Below are 20,389 nucleotides of genomic sequence, written 5' to 3' on the forward strand. Positions count from 1 at the left end.
TTTCATAGTTTCCCCTAGTAAATACAAAAAGATAAATTGCAGGTACAATTACCAAAGGGATATGAAGAGAAGGAAAAAATGATGCAGTACAGCCTGAAGGAGTCAGAACACCAGCGAGTCAGAGGCCAGATCACTGTTCTCAAATGGTCCCTGGACTGCCCTACTTTTTCTTTTGAAGTATCTTGCTAACTTTCTAAATGGGTTAAGATTTCCTTTTTTAAAATTAAGAGCATTACCTTTCTAATACTGATTTCTAGTTTAATTCCATTATGACCCACCAGAGAAGAATAATTTATTTTTGATTTCAATACTTATCAACCTGTTTATTGTTGTTATTATCTTACTACTTTTATCACCAAGGACATAGTCTCTCTTGGTGAATGCTCCATGTGCGCTTGAAAATGACATGTATTCTGCTATTGCTGAACGGACTGTTGTCCAAATGCCTGTTAGTTCCACTTGGTGGATGGTGTTGTTCACTTGTCTATTCCCCTGCTGTGTTTCTGTTTGCTTTACTGATTCACTGAGATAAAAGTGTTGAAGTCCCCAATCGTCAATGTGAATTTTCCATTTCTCCTCTAAATTCTATCTTTGCTTCATAGATTTTGAAGGTCTGTGGCTAGATGCATGGACATTTGGGATTGTATGTCTTCTAGGTGAATTTTTTCTCTCAGGATGTCACATCCTTCTATGTCCCTGGTAATTTTCCTTAATCTGAAGTCAGCTTTGTCTGATATTAATACAGCCACTCGAGTTTTTTTTTGTTAAATCATAACTTTGTACATTGATGCATTTATGGGATTCAGGGTACTGCTTCAATACACAATGTGAAATGCTTACATTGAACTAAGTAACACATCCATCACAATTATACTCATTTCTTAATAGTTTTGAAATGTACCATTGCATCATGCACATAGGTGAGGTCCCCCCAAATACCCTCCTGCCTCCCATATCCCCCTGCCCTCCCCTCTCTCTCCTCTTGCCTTCTACTTTCTGGAGTTAGTTAGGTTTTGCCATTCATATGAGTGTGTAGGTGATTATATATTGATTTCATAGTAGTATTGAGTACATTGGATACTTTTTTCCATTCTTGAGATACTTTACTAAGAAGAATATGTTCCAGCTCCATCCAGGTAAACATAAAAGATGTGAAGTCCCTATCTTTTTTATGGCTGCATAGTATTCCATGGTGTACCTATACCACAATTTGTTAATCCATTCATGGGTCAATGGGTACTTGCTATTTGCATGTCTTGGCTATTATGAGTTGGTCTGCAATAAAGATTCTGGTGCAAATGTCTTTGTTGTAAAATGATTTTTGATCATCTTGGTATATACCTAGGAGAGGAATTGCAGGATTGAATGGTAGGTCTACTTTTAGTTCCTCGAGTGTTCTCCAAACTTCTTTCCAAAAAGGTCGTATTAGCTTGCATTCCCACCAGCAGTGTAGAAGCGTTCCCTTCTCACTGCATCCACGCCAACATCTGTGGTTTTTGGGATTTTGTGATGTGGCCTAGTCTTACTGGAGTTAAATGATATCTCAAAGTGGTTTTGATTTGCATTTCTCTGATGATTAAGGATGATGAGCATTTTTTCGTGTGTTTATAGTCCATGCACCTGTCTTTATCAGAGAAGTTTCTGTTCAAGTCTCTTGCCCACATAGAAATGGGGTTATTTGTTCTTTTCTTATTGATTATTTTGAGTTCTCTGAAGATTCTAGTTATCACACCTTTGTCGGAAGCATAACCTGCAAAAATCTTCTCCCATTCTGAAGATTGTCTATTTGCTTTACTTCCTGTGCTCTTGGCTGTGCAAAAGCTTTTTAGTTTGATCAGATCCCAGTAATGTATTTTTGGTGTTGCTTCAATTCCCCAGAGGGGTCCTCCTCATAAAATATTCTCCCAGGTCAATTTCTTCAAGTGTTTTCCCTGTACTCTCTTCTAGAATTTTTATAGTTTCATGTCTTAATTTTAAATCCTTTATCCAGTGAGAATCAATTTTTGTTATTGGTGAAAGGTGGGGGTCCAGTTTCAGTCTTCTATAGGTCTCCAGCCAGTACACCCCACACCATTTGTTAAAAAGGGAGTCTATCCCCCACTGAGTATTTGTGATAGGCTTGTTGAAGGTCAAATGACAATAAGTAGCTGGGTTCATCTCTGTTCTCTATTCTGTTCCATATATCTACCACGATGTTTTTGTGCTAGTACCATGCTGTTTTGGTCACTATAGATTTATAGTATAGCCTGAAGTTTGGTAACATAATACCTCCTGACTTGTTCTTATTTCTGAGTAATATATTTGCTAGTCGAGGTTTTTTCTGATTCCATGTAAAACTAAGTACTATTTTTTTGAAGTTCTTTAAAATATGACAATGGTGCTTTAATAGGGATTGCATTAAATCTGTAGATTGCTTTGGGTAGTATGAACATTTTAACAATGTTGATTCTTCCCAGCCATGAGCATGGTATGTTTTTCCATTTGTTAACATCTTCAACTATTTCTTTTCTCAGAGTTTCATAGTTCTCTTTATAGAGATGTTCATGTCCTTTGTTAGGTAAATTCCCAGATATTTCATCTTCTTTGGCACTATTGTAAAAGGAATAGAGTCCTTGATTGTTTTTTCAGCTTGACTATTGTTAGCATATATAAAAGCTACTGACTTGTAAGTATTGATTTTGTATCCTGAGAAGCAGCTGTATTCCTTCATCACTTCTAAGAGTTTTGAAATTGAGTCCCTGAGATTTTCCAGATATAGGATCATATCATCAGTGAAGAGTGAGAGTTTGATCTCCTCTGACCCTATTTGGATACCCTTGATCGCCTTCTTTTGCCTGATTATGATGGCTAAGACTTACTATGTTGAATAGCAGTGGAGACACTGGGCATCCTTGCCTCGTTCCTGATCTGAGTGGAAATGTTTTCAATTTTACACCATTCAATATGATATTGACTGTGGGTTTGCTGTAGATGGCCTCTATCAGTTTAAGAAATGTCCCTTCTATGCCTATTTTCTTAAGTGTTCTGATCATGAAAGGATGCTGGATATTATCAAAGGCTTTTTCTGCATCAATTGAGAGAATCATATGGTCTTTGTTTTTTATTTTATTGATGTAATGTATTATATTGATAGATTTGCATATGTTGAACCAATTTGCATATGTTAACCCTGGAATAAAACCAACTTGATCATGGTGTATAATTTTTTTGATGTGTTGTTGAATTCTGTTTGCTAAGATCTTATTGAATATTTTTGCATCGATATACATTAATGATATTGGTCTATCATTTTCTTTGTTGGATCCTTTCCTGGTTTGGGTATCAGGGTGATATTTGCTTCATAGAATGTGTTTGGAAGTATTCCTTCTTTTTCTCTGCTTTGGAAAAGGTTGCATAATATAGGTACTAGTTCCTCTTGAAAGGTAAATTTTTTAATTAGGATTTATGTGGCATAAATTTTTTCATAAATTTACTTTCTACTTACCCTTTTCATTAATTTGAAAGTAGTTTCTTGTGGATAGCATATTATTAGGTGTTGCTTTTCCCTGTAATCATCTTGACAACCTTTCTTTTGATTATGTGCTTTGCGTATTTAAATTTGTGTAACTACAGATGTGTTTGGTCTAGGTCTATCATGTTATCCACTGTTCTCTATTCTCTGATTTCCACTGCCTTCTTTCCTTTTACTGTCTTCTTCTAGATTATTTGGATATATTTTAGTTTTCCATTTTAACTTATCTATTGAGTTTTAAACTACATTTCTTCATGTAGGTTTTTTTGTTTTAGTAGTCCATCTAGGGATTAATATAAAATCTGTAGCTTTTCAGTTAAAATTCTCATATTCTATTTAGAATTAGTATTTTAACACTTTGAGTGGAATGTACAAAATTTCCAGCGCACAGGTTCCTTTAACCACGTTTTTCATATTGTAGTTGTCCTGTATATTTTAACTTCACGTATTGAAAACCTCATCAGACAACATTATAAGTTTTGCTTTTAACTGTCAAACATATCTTTTAATACTTAAGAGGAGAAACACAGTCTGTTGTACATACGCAGTTATATGCCATATCTTTCGCTCTTCCTTCATTCCTGAAGTATGAAGTTTCCCGGTAGTATCATTTCCCTTTTGCATCAAGATCTTCCTTGAACATTTCTTTAGAGCAGGTCTGCTGCCTACGCTTGCTCTTAGTTTCTTTCCATGTGAGAATGTATTTCACCTTCATGCCTGAAGTATTTTTTTGATGGATATAGGATTTGGGGTGGACAGTGATTCAGCACTTTACAAATATTGTTCCACTCCTTTCTGGCCTCCATGAAAAATCTGCAGTCATTTAAAATTAATTTCCTGTACATATGCTTTGTCGTTTGTTTCTGCCTACTTTTAAGATTTTTCTAGTTTTCCACAGTTTGTGTCTAGTTTTCAGCAGTTTGTTTATGATATCTCCGGGCATTGATTTCCTTGCGTTTTTCTGTTTGAAGTTTCTGTTTGAGCTCTTTGGTCTCTAAGTGAATGTCTTTCATCATAATTGGGATGTTCTCAACAATTATTTCTTGATATACTTGACATATTCTTGATATACTCATAATATGGCATTATATATATGTATGTGTGTATTATTTCTTGATATACTTCATATACTCTTCTCCTTCTGGAACTCTGATGACAGACTGTTAAATCTCTGTTGTCCTACAGGTCTCTGAGGCTCTGTTGGGTTTTTTCTCTCCCTATTTTCAGTTAGATAATCTCTGCTGAGTTATTTAAAAGTTTACTGACTCAGATTATTTTATAATTGAATTCTGCCAATGGATGTTTTTCAGTTATTACATTTTTCAGTTCTATCATTTCCATTTTATTCTTTTTTGCATTATTTTCCTATTTGTTATTCATTTCAGGTATGTTCAGAAGTTCTTTACTTCTTAGAGCATGGTTATATATGAGAGGCTTTAAGGTCTTTGTCTAATAATTCCAGCAACTATGTCATCTTGGTCTTGTCATCTGTTGACTGTCTTTTCCTTTACAAGTTATTGAGATTTTCACAGTTCTTTGTATGTCAAATAATTTTGTATTATATCCTGGGCACTTTGAATATTATGTTATGAAACTCTGGACCTTGTTTAGTTCCTATTATTAAGTTTTTCAAGGAGTTGACCCAATTAAGTTCAGGCTACAAGTCCTTACCAGCCTTCAGGGATGTTTCTTATGTCAGTTCGGGTTTCAAGGTATTTGCAGTGCCATTTGGATAATATAGATCATGCCAGTGCCAGTCTGGGACCTATAAAAGGTTCTGCCTCACACTTCAGCTCTCCAAGACTGGAGTGTGCTATTTAGGGTCAGATTTGGGTATGTAGTTTGGGAGTAAGCCCAGGAGAAGCTCATACACAACATTATGGGGTCATTTTCTTGAACATTCTTCCAGATACTTTCTGGTTTCTAGGAACCACCTAGTCTTCGTGATAGAAAATTGGGATTTTGTTTTCTCAGTGCCACACACTTCTTGCATCTGTGTCTGCCTCTGGAGCCAAGTGGCAGGAGGACAAAGAAAAGAGAAACAGATTCTCCCCACACTTTTGGGACCATGGTTCTTCTGGTCAGGGAAGGCTTCTGTCCCTCTGAGTTGTAGGTGCCTGTCTGGCCACCTCAGCCACTGCTATAGTGGGACTCCCTGAGGGTGGATGGGAGAGAAACAGCATCCAAATACACTGGATTTCCCCTGTTCCCTCATGTCCCTCTCTTCAGATCAGAGAGTTTCTTCTAGAGTCCTTTGTGTCTATTCCCCATTTCAAGCTACAACTGAGTTCAGGCCAAGGGGATACTGCAGAAACAACAAAACAAGGAACTCACCACAGGATTAGTGCAGCTTCCCATCTGGTTTCCTTCTCCAGTCCACCTGCTACCATTTACCTTCAGAGTCCTTGGACAGCTGATCTATGCATTCTGTCCAGGTTTTTAGTTGCATTCAAATGAAAGAGATGGGAGAAGTATGCTACTCCATCCCAACCCTTGCTTTGTATATTGATGTTTTCAGAAATCACTAAAGGGATTATCTAAGCACTGTTTGCCTACTAGTGTGAGGAATATAAAAGCAAAAGGAAAGGGAGCAAACATTTATATCAATACACGCCATCATTTTTAAGTTAATACAACAACTATATAAGGTAGAAGAAACAGATTTGGTAGAAAAAACAAAGTTTGGACAATGGAATGATAATGAAAATGCTCACATCCCTGACCCTCCCAAGACCACATCCAATACTGATCCTTACACCCTGAAGGTAGTATCTGTGTCATAATCATGAGATGTCAGGGACTTTGTGAGTTGCATTTTAATTAAGTACCCCCAAAGAATATGCTTCAGCCTTTGGGAAAGATACCGGGTTTCAAAGTTGACCAGCCAAGGGAGAGGCAGGAGTCTGAGACCCTCTCAATGGTCCTCTCTTCACATTGTGGAATGACAGCCTGTCCACACAGCCACATGGCTGCACACTATAGACTTTAAGAGAAGGTTTTTCTTTTCTCGTGGGTTTTGGTGTGAATGGCACCCCTGGAGCTGTGCACGTGATGGCTCTGTGCTCCCTTCATAGGAAAGGTCCTGGGCAATTAGAAAAATTAGGGGTAGTGATGATAGCCTGTCATTTCTTCTCTTCATTTACCCTCTGCCTTTTTCTTCCTCTCCCAGTGCTGGAGGAAGATGGTCATCATCTCTCCAGAGTCTTTGAACCTCTGTAGAAGAAACTGTCCGCTCTCCCGAAGTGCCCCTACAGGACTGAACTCGGGCTGGGCAGAGCACACCCTCAACACTGGTGAGTCACATGCCTTTTCTGTTACATAGTCTGGGTGCTCTGGTGAGGAGGACAAGAAGTGTCGCTGGCAACTGTGTCCTCTTATCTGACAAAAGTAGATTGAAGGACAAAGAGATTAACAGCTGTCTTACACGCCCAGTTAGGAAGGAGTTCCTAGTACCTAGAGAAGGGAATTCTTACCCTGAGGCAGATGGCATTATTGAATTCCCAAGCCTGGCTCCATTATTTTATTTTATTTTATTATTAAATCATAGCTGTGCACATTAATGTGATCATCCATTATTTAATTGTGACCAGAACTACTGACTATCCCTTGGCTTTGTAATAGGACATAACTTCCAGAAGAAATCATCATGTGGTGGGTTGTCTGTAATCTAGCAATGGAACTTGGGTATTTTCCCTTCTAAGGAGCAGTAGCCTCTTGCTTGAGTTTTATAGCAGCCGCTGCGTTCCTTTCCCAAAACTATAACAACAGCATCCCACATTCTTCCATGAAAGGTGAGTTTTTTGTGCCAGAATTGAGTCCCATGTGAGAGCCAGGATGGGCCTCTGCACAACGACTGCCTTCCTCACACCTGACCCAGGAGACACAGGAGAAGCTCTGAGGGAAGGACAGATATCAAGTTCAGGTCTTGAACACAGGTGCGGACTGTGTTAGGTGGTGACCTTACCATCTAAAAGCACTCAAATGGACGAAGGGAAAGGGTGAATCTGGTGTTTAAGAAAGGCACACAAGAGCTAAGCCTTACATAGAGTTGAAAAAACAAAACAGCCACAGCTGTCAAACACACACTTGTCCAGGCTTAGGGAGAAGGAGTGGGCTGGTGCTCAACGCTGTCAGTAGTTTGGTTCCATTGGAGCTGTAGACACGTACAAAGCCAGCAAGGGAAGGCAGAAGACAATGACACACAGTGGTCAGCCCCACACTAGAGTTTAGCATGCGTCATGCTAAGGAGTCAGTCCATACAGACCCTGAGTCTTGAGCCCTGAACTGACTCCGTGTGCACTTGATTGCCCTGGAAAAGTTTGCTGCCCATAATAGCTGCTGATGTAATGGTGTTTCGTTAGCAAATGGACCTACTCAGGTTGCACTGTGAAATGGACTTTTATTCTTTCCTATACACGTCCAAGAATTACCCTGATGTGGAAGCATGCCATTCTCTGCCCACCTGGTGGGTGCCCAGGATAAACCCAACCACATCCCCTCCTCTCTCAGTGGAGCCAGCAGGGCCAGATGCAACCTTGCTGAGTCCCTGGCACCTCCTGAGTTCATGCCTGTGACTCTGGAATGTTCTGCAGGGTTTTACCAGGAATTTTTCTACTTGCCTTCTGGTTGTATGGTTACTTCACAAGCTGTAGGTCATCTGTTTCTTTATGCCAGTTATATCTTTGTTGTATCTCATGGCTGATACCCGTCCTCAGTTTTTAGTGCTAGTAAAGGACTTTCCCTACTTTTTTAACAGCTTTTTGGGATACAGTTCACATACAATTCAGGTATTCTTAGCACACTCACAGATATGTGCAGTGATCACTATGATTTTAGAACATTTTCAGCCTTTCATAATAGAGTCTGTATCCTTTAGCTACTACCCTCCCTCTATTTTCGATTTGCTTGTGAATGAAATCATATAAGGTCTGGTGCCTGGCTCCTTTCACTTGGCATAATGTTTCCAAGTTCATCCACATAGTCACATGTACTGGTATTTCATTCCTCTTCATGGCCAAGCAACAGTCATTGTATGGCTATACCATGATTTGCTTACTCATTCATCTGCAGTGGATTGGTTCCCTCCTTTGGCTACTGTGAATAATGCTGCTATAAATACCATTTCTGTGCACATTTCAGAATCCGTCTCCGTTTCTCTTGGGTATATACTTACAAGTGTTGAATTATTTGACCAAGTGCCAGGCTGTTCTTTGAAGCAGCCCCACCAGGAGGGTCATCCCTCCACTCTCTCTGCATCCTCAACAACAATTGTTCTCTGACTTTTGGAGAGAACTTTCTCCAGCCAAACGGGGGGGCATGTAGTTGAATCTCAGTATGGTTTTGATGTGCATTTCCCTGATGACTGATGATATCAAGCTTTTCCTCATGTGCTTATTGGCCATTTGTGTCTTCTTTGGAGAAATGTCTACCCAAACCCATTACTCATTTTTATATTAGGTTGTCTTTTTTTACTGAGTTGTAAGTGTTCTTTATATTCTGGATAAAAGTCCCTTATCAGATATATGATTTCCAAATATTTCCTCCACTGCTATGGGTTTGTCTTTTCACTTTCTTGATGTTGTCCTTTGAAGCACAGAAGTTTGTTTTGTTTTGGTTTGGTTTTAACGAGGTCCAGTTTACCTGTTTTTTCTTTTTTCTTTTGTGCTTTTGGTGTTCTAAGAATCCTTAGCCCAATCCAGATTCATGAAGATATGCTCCTGTGTTTCTCTTAAGTATCCATAGCTCTAGCTCTTACATTTAAGTCTTTCATGCATTTTGAGTTATCTTTTCTATGGGGTGGTCGGTAAGGGTCCAACTTCCTTCCTCTGCGTGTGGCTATCCAGTTGTTCCAGCACCATCTGTGGTAAGGACTATTCTTTTTCCCTTTGAACAGGCTTGTCACTCTTGTCAAAAGTAAGTTGACCACAGATCTGTTGGTTTATTTCTGGATTCTAGTTGTATTCCACCAATCTGTCTGCTCTCATGTTACTGCCACACTGTCATGATTGCCATTGCTTTGTAGTAATCAGGAACAGTGAGTCATTAAAAATATCATTAAAAGACAGCCGCCATATAACTGGCTTTTACAAGGGAATCCATCGGAGGTATAAGTTTTTAAAAGAAATTTTGTTTTTTCAGTTTCGCTATTTTGTCCTTAGGGCACAATTGTTTATACTTATCAAATGTGGCAGCATGTTTTTGCATCTAATGCCTTTTCAAATTATAGTTTTTGAAGTATCTTAATAATCAAATAAGAATGCTTACCCGGTGGGGCACAGTGGCTCACCCTGGAAAGCTGAGGTGGGTGGATTGCCTGAGCTCAGGAATTTGAGACTAGCCTGAGCAAGAGTGAGATCCCATTTCTTAAAAAAAAATATATATATATATAACCAGGCATTGTGGCAAACATCTATAGTCCCAGCCACTTGACAGGCTAAAGCAAGGGGATCACTTGAGCCCAAGAGTTTGAGGTTGCTGTGAGCTATAACGCCACAGCACTCAACCAAGGGTGACAAAGTGACACTCAGTCTCAAAAAAAAAGAAAAAAGAATGCTTCCCTGACTTCTAAATAACACTGAATGCCTAGTGTTGCAATGGTAGGTTGAAATATTATCCATAGTTACTGCCTCGCTAAGTCACCTAATGTATGATGGTGTCTACTCAACTGTCTCTACTTGGAAGATAACACACTGGAAGCCGTTCACCACTGGAAAACTGAAGTCACACATGCACGCAAATAGCGACAGCCTATGTACATTTATTTTGTGGGACATTGCCATACGATGTTGTCTGTAAAGTTCACCCTTGAGAACTGTACAATCAAGTTCCACAAAAAAGTCACAATTGCATTCATTGCCATCCTGGGCTGCATGTGGCCCATGGGCCTTGGGTTGAACACTCCTGCTGTAAATAGATATGCTATCATCCAGGCTTTTCTGTACATTTACAGAGCACAGGCAGAGAAGATTTAGCATATTCATTCATAAGGGCCCTGGAATTTTTCAGAATGATATATGAGCACTGACTTCAACTTAAAGTCAGCAGCTGCAATAGCCCCTAACAAGAGGATCAGCCTGTCCCTGGAAGCTCTGAAGGCAGGCTTTGACTTCTCCTTTCTAGCTATGGAAGTCCTAGATGGCATCTACTTCCAGTATAAGGCTGCTGCATCTCCATGGACAATCTTTTGTTTGGTGTAACCATCTTCATCCATTATCTTAGCTAGATCTTCTGGATAACTTTCTGTAGCTTCTCCATCAGCACTTGCTGTTTCACCATGTTATGTGTGCATTCTGGACGTCTTTTCTTAAGCCTCATCAACCACCGTCTGCTAGCTTCCAGATTTTCTTCTGCAGCTTCCTCACCTCTCTCAGCCTTCACAAAATTGAAAAGGAGCTGGGCCTCGCTCTGGATGAGGCTTTGACTTAAGGGAGTGTTGTGGCTGGTTTGATCTACCCAGACCACTCGAACATTCTCCATATCGGCAATAAGGCTGTTTCACTTTCTTTTCATTGGTGTGCTGACTGGAGTAGCAGTTTTGATTTCCTTTAAGAATTTTTCCTTTGCATTCACAATCTGGCTGTTTGGCTCAAGGACTACCTTTCAGCCCATCTTGGTCTATAGCAACAGTTCTCAACCTGTGGGTCGCAACCCCTTTGTAACAATGAAAATACATCACGACATTGGGAAGGTTTAGAACCACTAGTCTATAACATGCCATCTTCATTAAGGTTACTCGTTTCCAACTTTTGATATAAAGTGAGAGACGTACAATTCTTCTTTTCACTTGGAAACTTAGAGAGTTATTAATTGGCCTAATTTCAGTACTATTGTTTCTCAGGAAATAGAGCATTCCAAGGAGAGGGAGCAAGACCTTGAAAAAAGTCTGGGTGCAGTGGCTCATTCTTGTAATCCTAGGACTCTGGGAGGCCAAGGCAGGAGGATACCTTGACCTCAGGAGTTTGAGACCAGCCTCACCAAGAAAGAGACTCCATCTCTACTAAAGTAGAAAAATTAGCTGGGCATCATGGTAATTGGGAGGCTGAGGCAGGAGGATCGCTTGAACCCAGGAGTCTGAAGTTGCTGTGAGCTAGGCTGATACCACAGCACTCTACCTTGGGCAACAGAGACTCTCTCTCTCTCTCTCTCAAACAAACTAAAAAAAAGACATTGGAGCAGATGGTCAGTGGAGCAGTCAGAAAACACATAGCATTATTAAGTTTGCTGTCTTACTGGGCCTGGTTCATAGGGCACTCCAAAGCAATTACAGTAATATCAAAGATCACTCATCACAGAAAATTGTGAAAATTACCAAAACGTAACAGAGAGATATAAACTGAGCACATCTGTTGGAAAAATGGCACTGATGGACCTGCTCAGTGCACTGTTGTCAGAAACCTACAATTTGTAAAAAATACAATATTTGTAAAGTGCAATAAAGTAAAGCACAATAAAATGAAGTATGCCTATAATTGGATCACACTTTTTATCCAACCTGACACTCTTGCCTTTTGATTGATTTAATCCATTCATATTTAGTGTTATTATTGATATAATTGAATTTACATCTACCATTTTATTTTTTGTTTTCTATATTTCTTATAATGTTGTTGCTCTGTTTCTCCTTTACTGTTTTTTCACACCAACTGAATATTTTCCAATGTAATATTTTATTTTTATTCATGATTCACTGTATTTTTTGCATGTTTTTAGTAGTTGTTTTAGGGTTTAACATATACATGTCTTATCAGAATCAACTTCAGGTATATACTACCTTAATACCAGTAATAGTTAGAAATATTTCTACATAGCTCTATTCTCATCTTCCCTTTTTGTAATTTTAGTGTTATACATATTACATCTTTGATGTTACAGACCCAACAGTGCATTAATAAAATGATTACTCCACCATACATCAGCATTTGATTAGCCCATTACAGATTTTCTCACTCACCTCCTTTAGCTGCTTTATTGGCAGATACATTCCATATATATTCCATTTCTATGTTGTAAGTCCATATAAATTCCATTCCTATGTTATAAGTCCAAAAGATATTATACACATATTATTTTATACAATTGTTTTTTAAATTAAGAGAAAAAAAGGAGAGAAATAAGAATTTATAGTGTCTTTTATAATTACAGAACGACCTTCACCAATGCCCTTTTTGTGTTTATTTGCATTCACGTTATCATCTAGGGTCACTTGCTTTCAGTCTGAAGAACTCCTGTTAGTGTTTCTTGTAAGTTGGGTTTGCTGGGAACTAATTCTTTGAATTTTTGTTTATCTGGGAAAATATTTAGTCTTCATTTTTGAAAGAGCATTGCTGCTGTGATATTGTGAACTATATATTTGATCAATGTCCCTTTTTCCTGGCATACAACTCCTAAAATTCTTACTGTCTCCAAAGTTATGTCTTTCTGTATGCTACTAATTGACTGATGGCTAGCAGCCTGTAGGCAGCTTCAGGTCACCAGAAAAACCAAGGCAGGATTAGAGGGTTGGAATTTTCAGCCTCCCCCCAAACCTCTGTGGAGGGGAATGGGGCTAAAGGTTAAGTTGATCATCAATGGCTAATGCTTGAATCATGCCCATGTAATGAGGTCTCCATAAAAAGTCCAGAAGGACAGGTCTTTAGAAAGCTTCCAGATAGCTGACAACGTGGAGACTTATAGGAAGGTGAATAAGAACTCACCCATGTGAATGGTGAGTGGTGTGTGGGGGAGAGTGATATCTCACAACCCCATGGGAAAAGAAGCTCTTGAGCTTAGGACCCCTCCGTACCTTGTTCTACTATATAGCTCCTCATCTGCATGTTTATTTATATTATAGAGGCCACAGAATCTTGCTCTTTTCCCCCAAAAGTTTGCTGAAAGTGTTGCTGCCCAGCCAGGTTCATCTGCCCACTGCCCAAGAGAAAGAGTTTATTCCACATAGCACTAAGCGGGGAGATGGGAGACATTTCTCAAATCCACCTTCCCTAGAATTGGGGAAATAGGGTTTTTAAAGACAGTTTGGAGGGCAGAAGATGCGGCAATCAGGGTCTAATAATTGGCTAGTATGGGGGGCTAAAGAATCAGTCTTTGACTATGGGCCACCTTCTGGGTGGGTCAGCCAATCCACTGGAATGCAGGACCTGAAAGATACATCAAAAATATCCCTGGAGTTCTGAACAGGTAATGCTTTCTATGGAGAAGAGTTAAGAATCTTTACAACTACCAGCTCTGCCCTCTAGAGTAACAATTAAAGAGAAGCAGTGAAAGGGACTTTACCTAACAAATGCAATCAGTGTAACCTGCTTTCTTGTACCCTCAATGAATCCCCAACAGTAAAAAAAATAAAAATTAAAAAGAAAAAAAAATGAAGCAAATAAGAGGGCGGTGACTATTATCAAGCAAAGGAGGGGACAGTGGCTGGTAATTATCACTATTTTAGCTAAGCCTGTTCCTTCACAGAGTTTTGGGGCCCTTCCTCTAGTTCTTGCCTCGCCTTACCTCATCAGTTGGTAAGAGTGGTTTCGAAAAATCAACTCACAGTTAAGGGAGATTAATGAGATATGTTTATTTCCAAATACCATGTGCATGGGGAGAATCACAGAGTGATTACCCAATATTTCAATAAAACACAGATATTTTTATACCTGCGTTTTAGAAGGGAAGGGGGAAAATGTGACATATAAATGCAACAAATAGTTGCTAGGGGGGATGAATAGATAGGGGAAACAGATTGACTTGTAAATTAGCCTGAGAGACACATTTTACCTTTTAAAAGATTTTAAAAGATTTAAAATGCTAGCTAGGTCTGCTAGCATTCTTGATCTTCTTTCCTGCAATATATTAGCTAATAGGGAGAGGAAAGGAAATTAGTTGCCTCCTTAGATCTTTTGATTAGGTCAGTCCAGTTTATGTAGATAGAGGGAAACCCCCTTTCAATGCTTCCTGATCTCAAATGGCCTTTAATTCAAGGTATTTTTTATACCAAGGAGTTATATTTTAGTGTGAAATTTCTTTAGCTCCTTCAATATCCTTTCAAAGACCCTTTGTAATAAATTAGTAACTTGAAGTGTTTCCCTGAGTTCTGAGGTCAATCTCTACAAATAATGGGGTCATAGGAACCCCAACATGAACCCAGTCATAAATTTCAGAGGTCTGGAATTGAGACTGATGAGAAAAAGGGCTGGCCTTGGGGACTGAATCCCCAGCTAGTGGGATTTGATTTCATCTCCAGGTAGATAATCAGAATTGAAGTGGAGAACACTCAGCAGGTGTCCACTGCAGAGCTGATTGCTTGCTTTTGGTGGAGAGAAATCCCCACATATTGTGAGGTCACAGCAGGCTTCTGGGTTGATTGTTGTGTGAGAGCAGAGGAAAAATGATTTGAGTTTTCCAAACAGCTGCATAAAGTGTTCTTTGTTGACAAGGGTTTTTTGTTTTTTTTTTTCTTTTAGCCACTAAGCCAGCTGTCAGTCATATTGACAGTTACAACTAATAAGTTATATTGTTGTTATTCTCTAGCTGGTTCCCAGATTTTACCCTTGTCTTTTACTTTCAGCATTTTTCCTATGATGTATCTGTGGGTCTCTGTGTTTATCTACCTTGGAATTACAAAGTTTCCTGGTTGTGTGGTTTATTGTTTTTCAGTAAATTTTGAATGTTTTTATTATTTCTTAGAATATTTTTTCTTTCTCTTTTCTTTGTGGTGTTACCATTATTCATATGTTGGTGCACTTAATGATGTCCCGCCTTTTTCTGGGGCTTTGGTAAGTTTTTTTTCATGGTTTTCTCTGTGTTCTTTGACTCGTATAATCTCTATCAATCTGTCTTCAAGTTTGCTAACTCTTTCTTCCACCTGTTGAAACCTATTGTTGAGCCCTTCTAGTGAATTTCTATTTTAGTTATTATATTTTTCAACTCTAGAATTTCTGTTGGGTTTTAAACCCTTAAAATGTCAGGGTTTCAGGCAGATGTGTCCTGTGTTTTTGGAGTTCACTTGGTTGCAAAATGACCAGATATGAAATAAAATTTATTTGAGAAGGAGAAAGATAGGTTTATAGAGCAAGAGCAAGACATAGGCTTATACAGCAAGATGTATTCACATAGACAGTAAACAAGCTTCCATTGCCATAGCAAGTAGGCAAAAAGGCCTGGGTAAGGGCAAGTGATTCTGTTCTATGCTGTCTGGCTTGGACCTACGTTGTGATTCAGAAGTCACCTTGAAACCTGAGTCTTAAATGCATGTAGACCTCCCATGAGCCTCTCTGACAGCCCATTATAGAGTGTGGACCTCAGTGTAGATTTAAGCTAATGATTGATAATTAGCCTTAAGGCTGTTTTACATCACCTTCAAGACTCTATTTTACCTGTTGCCCATCTAAAGAGTATTTAGCACCGTTGACTTGGCAAGCTAAGCTCTGATTGGTAGATTGGTGTGTGGGGGTCCCTTCTCTCCAGGAGTAAGCAATCACTTGTGACTGAATTAAGGTAGGTGGCACTAAAATGGGGGCCTGGGCCTCCCCACCACTCCTTGTCCTTTTTCCCTAGGAAAGAGGGATTTCTACTTAACATATCTACCATCTCCACATGGTTCTTTTGTATAATTTTAATCAAAAGATTGAAAGATATTCAATCTCTTTTATAATTATAAATCTCTAAATCTATAATTTATAATAAATCATAGAGATTTATAACTTATACTCTATTTGATGTAACATTATCATATCTTTTCCTTTTCATGATTTTTTAGTTCTGTGGACATCTTTATAATGGCTATTTTGAATTTTAATAAATCTGACGTGGTCACTCTCATAGTCAGTTTCCATTGCCTTTTATATTTCCATCATATAGGTCATACTTTCCTGTTCCTTTGCATGTCTCATAATTTTTGTTTGGAAACTGGACATTTTAGTTTTTATTTTTTTGTTTCTTTTTTTTTATTGTTAAATCATAGCTGTGTACATTAGTGCAATTGCCTGTACCCATTCTAAGATGCATCATAGATGTGGCCCCACCCGATACCCTCTCTCCACCAAAACCTCCCCCCTCCCTTCCCCCTTCCTTGGCCCTTTCCCCATAGTCTTGTGCTATAGTTGGGTTATAGTCTTCATGTGAAAGCTATAATTTAACTTCATAGAAGGGCTGAGTACATTGGATACTTTTTCTTCCATTCTTGAGATACTTTGCTAAGAATATGTTCCAGCTCCATCCATGTAAACATGAAAGAGGTAAAGTCTCCATCTTTCTTTAAGGCTGCATAGTATTCCATGGTATACATGTACCACAATTTGCTAGTCCATTCGTGGATCAATGGGCACTTGGGCTTCTTCCATGACTTAGCAATTATGAATTGGGCTGCAATAAACATTCTGGTACAGATGTCTTTGTTATATTGTGACTTTTGGTCTTCTGGTCTTCTTCCTTTATAGTAAAGGAATTATAGGATTGAATGGCAGGTCTATTTTTAGGTCTCTAAGTATTCTCCAAACATCCTTCCTGGAAACTGGACATTTTAGATAACATACTATAGCAACTTAGTACTGCTCCCCCAGCAGTCTTGCTTTTGTTATTTGCTTATTTACTAACTGGCTAAATTGTTTTGATGAAATGCATTTCCCTTCCCACAGTGTTAAGCCTCTGATGTTGGTCTTCAGAAAGGTGTCATGGTCACTGTTGGATGACAGGGGCTTTGTCAGAACTCTTTTCCACTCTTTCTCTGCCCACACCCAGATGTAAAACTCCACTAAGTAGCATCTGATTACTCTGTTATTTTCAATATTGTCCCAGGGCACAAATTGTTCTACAAGCTAATGCAATCAAACTCTGGCTCACTTGAAGGAACACTTTCTGAGGCCAAGGTTTGGTCTTTGTTCTGATCCCAGAAGAGCTTCTCTTAACTGTCTTATTCTCTGTTCTCTCATACAAATCGTAGGGTTCCCGTCCAGGCTGTCAGTTTGTTAGATTCAAGATCTTCCAGTTTGCTTTACTGCAACCTGCACTATGCTTGAAAGTACCTTTGGGTTTAAACTTCTCCATGCTCTGTTAAATGAGGTCAGTTCCTTTGGACAAAAATCAGGAGCTATCTGTTTTACAGCCCATTTCTCCCCCAGGCAAAACCTTTGAGCCGGGGCTCTGGAGGTGGGGGTGAGGACAATGGCAAGCTTCTCTCTGAGTGACACTCTGTGGGTCCTTGGGGAGGGACAGCATTAGACCAAGGTCCTCTCAGCTTGCCTCTCCTGGCATGGAACCACTGCCTTAGAAGCTCAGTGTTCTTGGCATGCTCAAACACTCTCACCCGGCAACAGGTAGCTGGGGGCAGGGCAGAAAGGCCTCTGCCAGAGCTGGGAAAGAACAACCCTGTGTTGTTGGCTGCAGCAGCCCATCAGACCATCTCTGCCTCTCTGGGCTGGGAGGGGGTCAGAGGAGGAGCAGTATTGGTTCAAGCAACACAGACTCTCACCTTTCTTACTGAATTGTTGATTTTCGTTTTTCTTTCTTTCTTTTTTTCTTTTTCTGTGACAGTCTCTGTTGCCCTGGGTAGAGTGCAGTGATGTCATCATAGCTCACGGCAACCTCAAACTCTTGGGCTCAAGTAATCCTCTTGCCTTAGCCTCCTGAGTAGCTTCGACTACAGGCACCTGCCAAAGTGCCTGGCTAGTTTTTCTATTTTTCTTAGAGTTTTGCTGATCCAAAACTCCTGAGTTCAAACAGTCCACCCACTTTGGCCTCCCAGAGCGCTAGATTACAGGCTTCAGCCACGATACCCAGCCAATTGTTGATTTTCTTTTTCTTTTTTTTTTTTTTTTTTGAGACAGAGCCTCAAGCTGTTGCCCTGGGTAGAGTGCTGTGATGTCACACCTCACAGCAACCTCCAACTCCTGGGCTTAAGCCATTCTCTTGCCTCAGCCTCCCAAGTAGCTGGGACCAAAGGTGACCACCACAATACCAGGCTATTTTTTAGTTGGAGTTGTCATTGTTGTTTGGCAGGTCCAGGCTGGATTTGAACCCGCCAACTCTGGTATATGTGGCTGGGGCCTTAGCTGCTTAAGCTACAGGCACTGAGCCCAATTGTTGATTTTCTTAAACATACATTTCTTAATTTGCTATTGACTCTTAGGACCATTCCAGAGGTTTTAAATGGTTGTTTTTCAAATAATTTTCACTACTGTCACTGGGGAATGGATTATTGGAGTTCCTGTCACTGTCTTGCCCAAAGTCAGTCTCAATTTTCTCTTATTTTGTATAGCCTATTGGTCGTTTTAGTGAGTGTGACTATGCTCTTGTTGTACCTTATCCCGAGGCCCTTCTTAAATGTCTTCATTAAATCCTCAGCAGCAGCATTGTGCTCCGCACACTGTAGGTTCACAATGTCATTTCTGCCAGAGGTACTGGTGATATTCGTGGGGAATCGTCACAAAGGGGAAAAAGGAAATTAACAGTTTTACAGAGTGGCTGAAAGCACGGCCAGCAGCCTGGCACCAATTCTACCACTCCCTGGGTGTGTGATCGTAGATTATTTTGAGCCTCAGTTAATTTCAACCGTAAAATGGGCTAATAATGGCATCTTTCAGATAAATCTGGGGAGATAAAATAATGTATGCAAAGTATCTAACACCTGGTATATACTTAATAAATATGAGCTAACATTTCAGACATTGCTAGATACTGTGGCAGATTTCAGATCAGAATTCTGCCACATAGTTGTTAGTATTCTTATTTGATGGTGAGGAGAGAAACATGTAGGAGGTTAAGTAATTTACTAGGTCACAACTCAGAGACAGAACCAGGACTGGAACCTAGACTGCTCTGGATTTAAGCTTCTTTCCATCCAGCACTGTTGTAGAAACTGAAGTGTAGGATCAGGAGAGACAAGAGAGAAACTCACAAGTTTCAGTCTCATTCTGTTTCTGCTTCTACATGTATGGTTGAATTTCATCTCCTATTTTAACATCATCAAGCCAGCCTGAAGAAACACTGATCTTTCTGTGCTGACACCGGGTAACTGTTAATTCCTATACACATACAGACACGCACATATGTACACAATACAGATACATTCATGTACTGTATAATGATAGAGCACGTACACAACAGTGGTCCTCTGAGACTATAATGGAGCTGAAAAATTCCTATTATCTAGTGATGTTGCATCTGTCATAATACCATAGGACAATATATTACTCAAATGTGTTATGGTGATGCTGGTGAAAACAAATATATATATTTTTTGAGACACTCTCAAGCTGTCATCCTGGGTAGAGTGCTGTGGCATCACAGCTCACAGCAACCTCAAACTCTTGGGTTTAAGCGATTCTCTTGCTTCAGCCTCTCAAGTAGCTGGGACTACAGGTGCCTGTCACAACACCCGGCTGTTTTTTGGTTGCAGTTGTCACTGTTGTTTGGCAGGCTCGAGCTGGGTTCAAACCTGCCAGCTCCGATGTATATGGCTTGGGCCCTAGCTGCTGATCTATAGGCACCAAGCCTAAACGAATATTTTTTATGGATTTAGTGTGTGTGTGCAGTGGATTTAGTGTGCAGTGTGTATGAAGTCTGCAGTAATATGTCCCAGGCCTTCACATTCACTCACCACTCACTCACGGAATCACCCAGAGCAACATCCAGTCGTGCAAGCTCCCTTCATGGTAAATCCCTGTACAGGTGCACCATTTTTTTGTCTTTTATATTGTATTTTTACTGTACCTAAGTTTAGATATGTGTAAGTACCAATTACCTACCACTGTGTCACAACTACCTCCAACAATTCTACAGTAACCTGCTATACAGGTTTATAACTTCAAAGCAAGAGGCCACACCACGTAGCCTGGGTGTGCAGTAGGCTATGCTATCTTGGTTTGTGTAAGTGCCCTCTGTGATGTTCAAACAAGGACA

The 20,389-nt window shown here is 39.7% G+C and overlaps 1 protein-coding gene across 1 annotated transcript in view; it reads left to right on the forward strand.

Annotated features, from left to right (window-relative positions):
* Window positions 1-20,389, forward strand: part of ARHGEF4 (Rho guanine nucleotide exchange factor 4) — a 219,169-nt gene that overhangs the window by 115,083 nt on the left and 83,697 nt on the right. Inside the window, exon 4 of the mRNA XM_053597142.1 lies at window positions 6,681-6,804. Within this exon, the coding sequence (XP_053453117.1) occupies window positions 6,681-6,804 (124 nt within the window). The remainder of the gene's footprint in view (window positions 1-6,680; window positions 6,805-20,389) is intronic.

Source organism: Nycticebus coucang, chromosome 7, assembly GCF_027406575.1.
Source record: "Nycticebus coucang isolate mNycCou1 chromosome 7, mNycCou1.pri, whole genome shotgun sequence".
Lineage (NCBI taxonomy): Eukaryota > Metazoa > Chordata > Mammalia > Primates > Lorisidae > Nycticebus > Nycticebus coucang.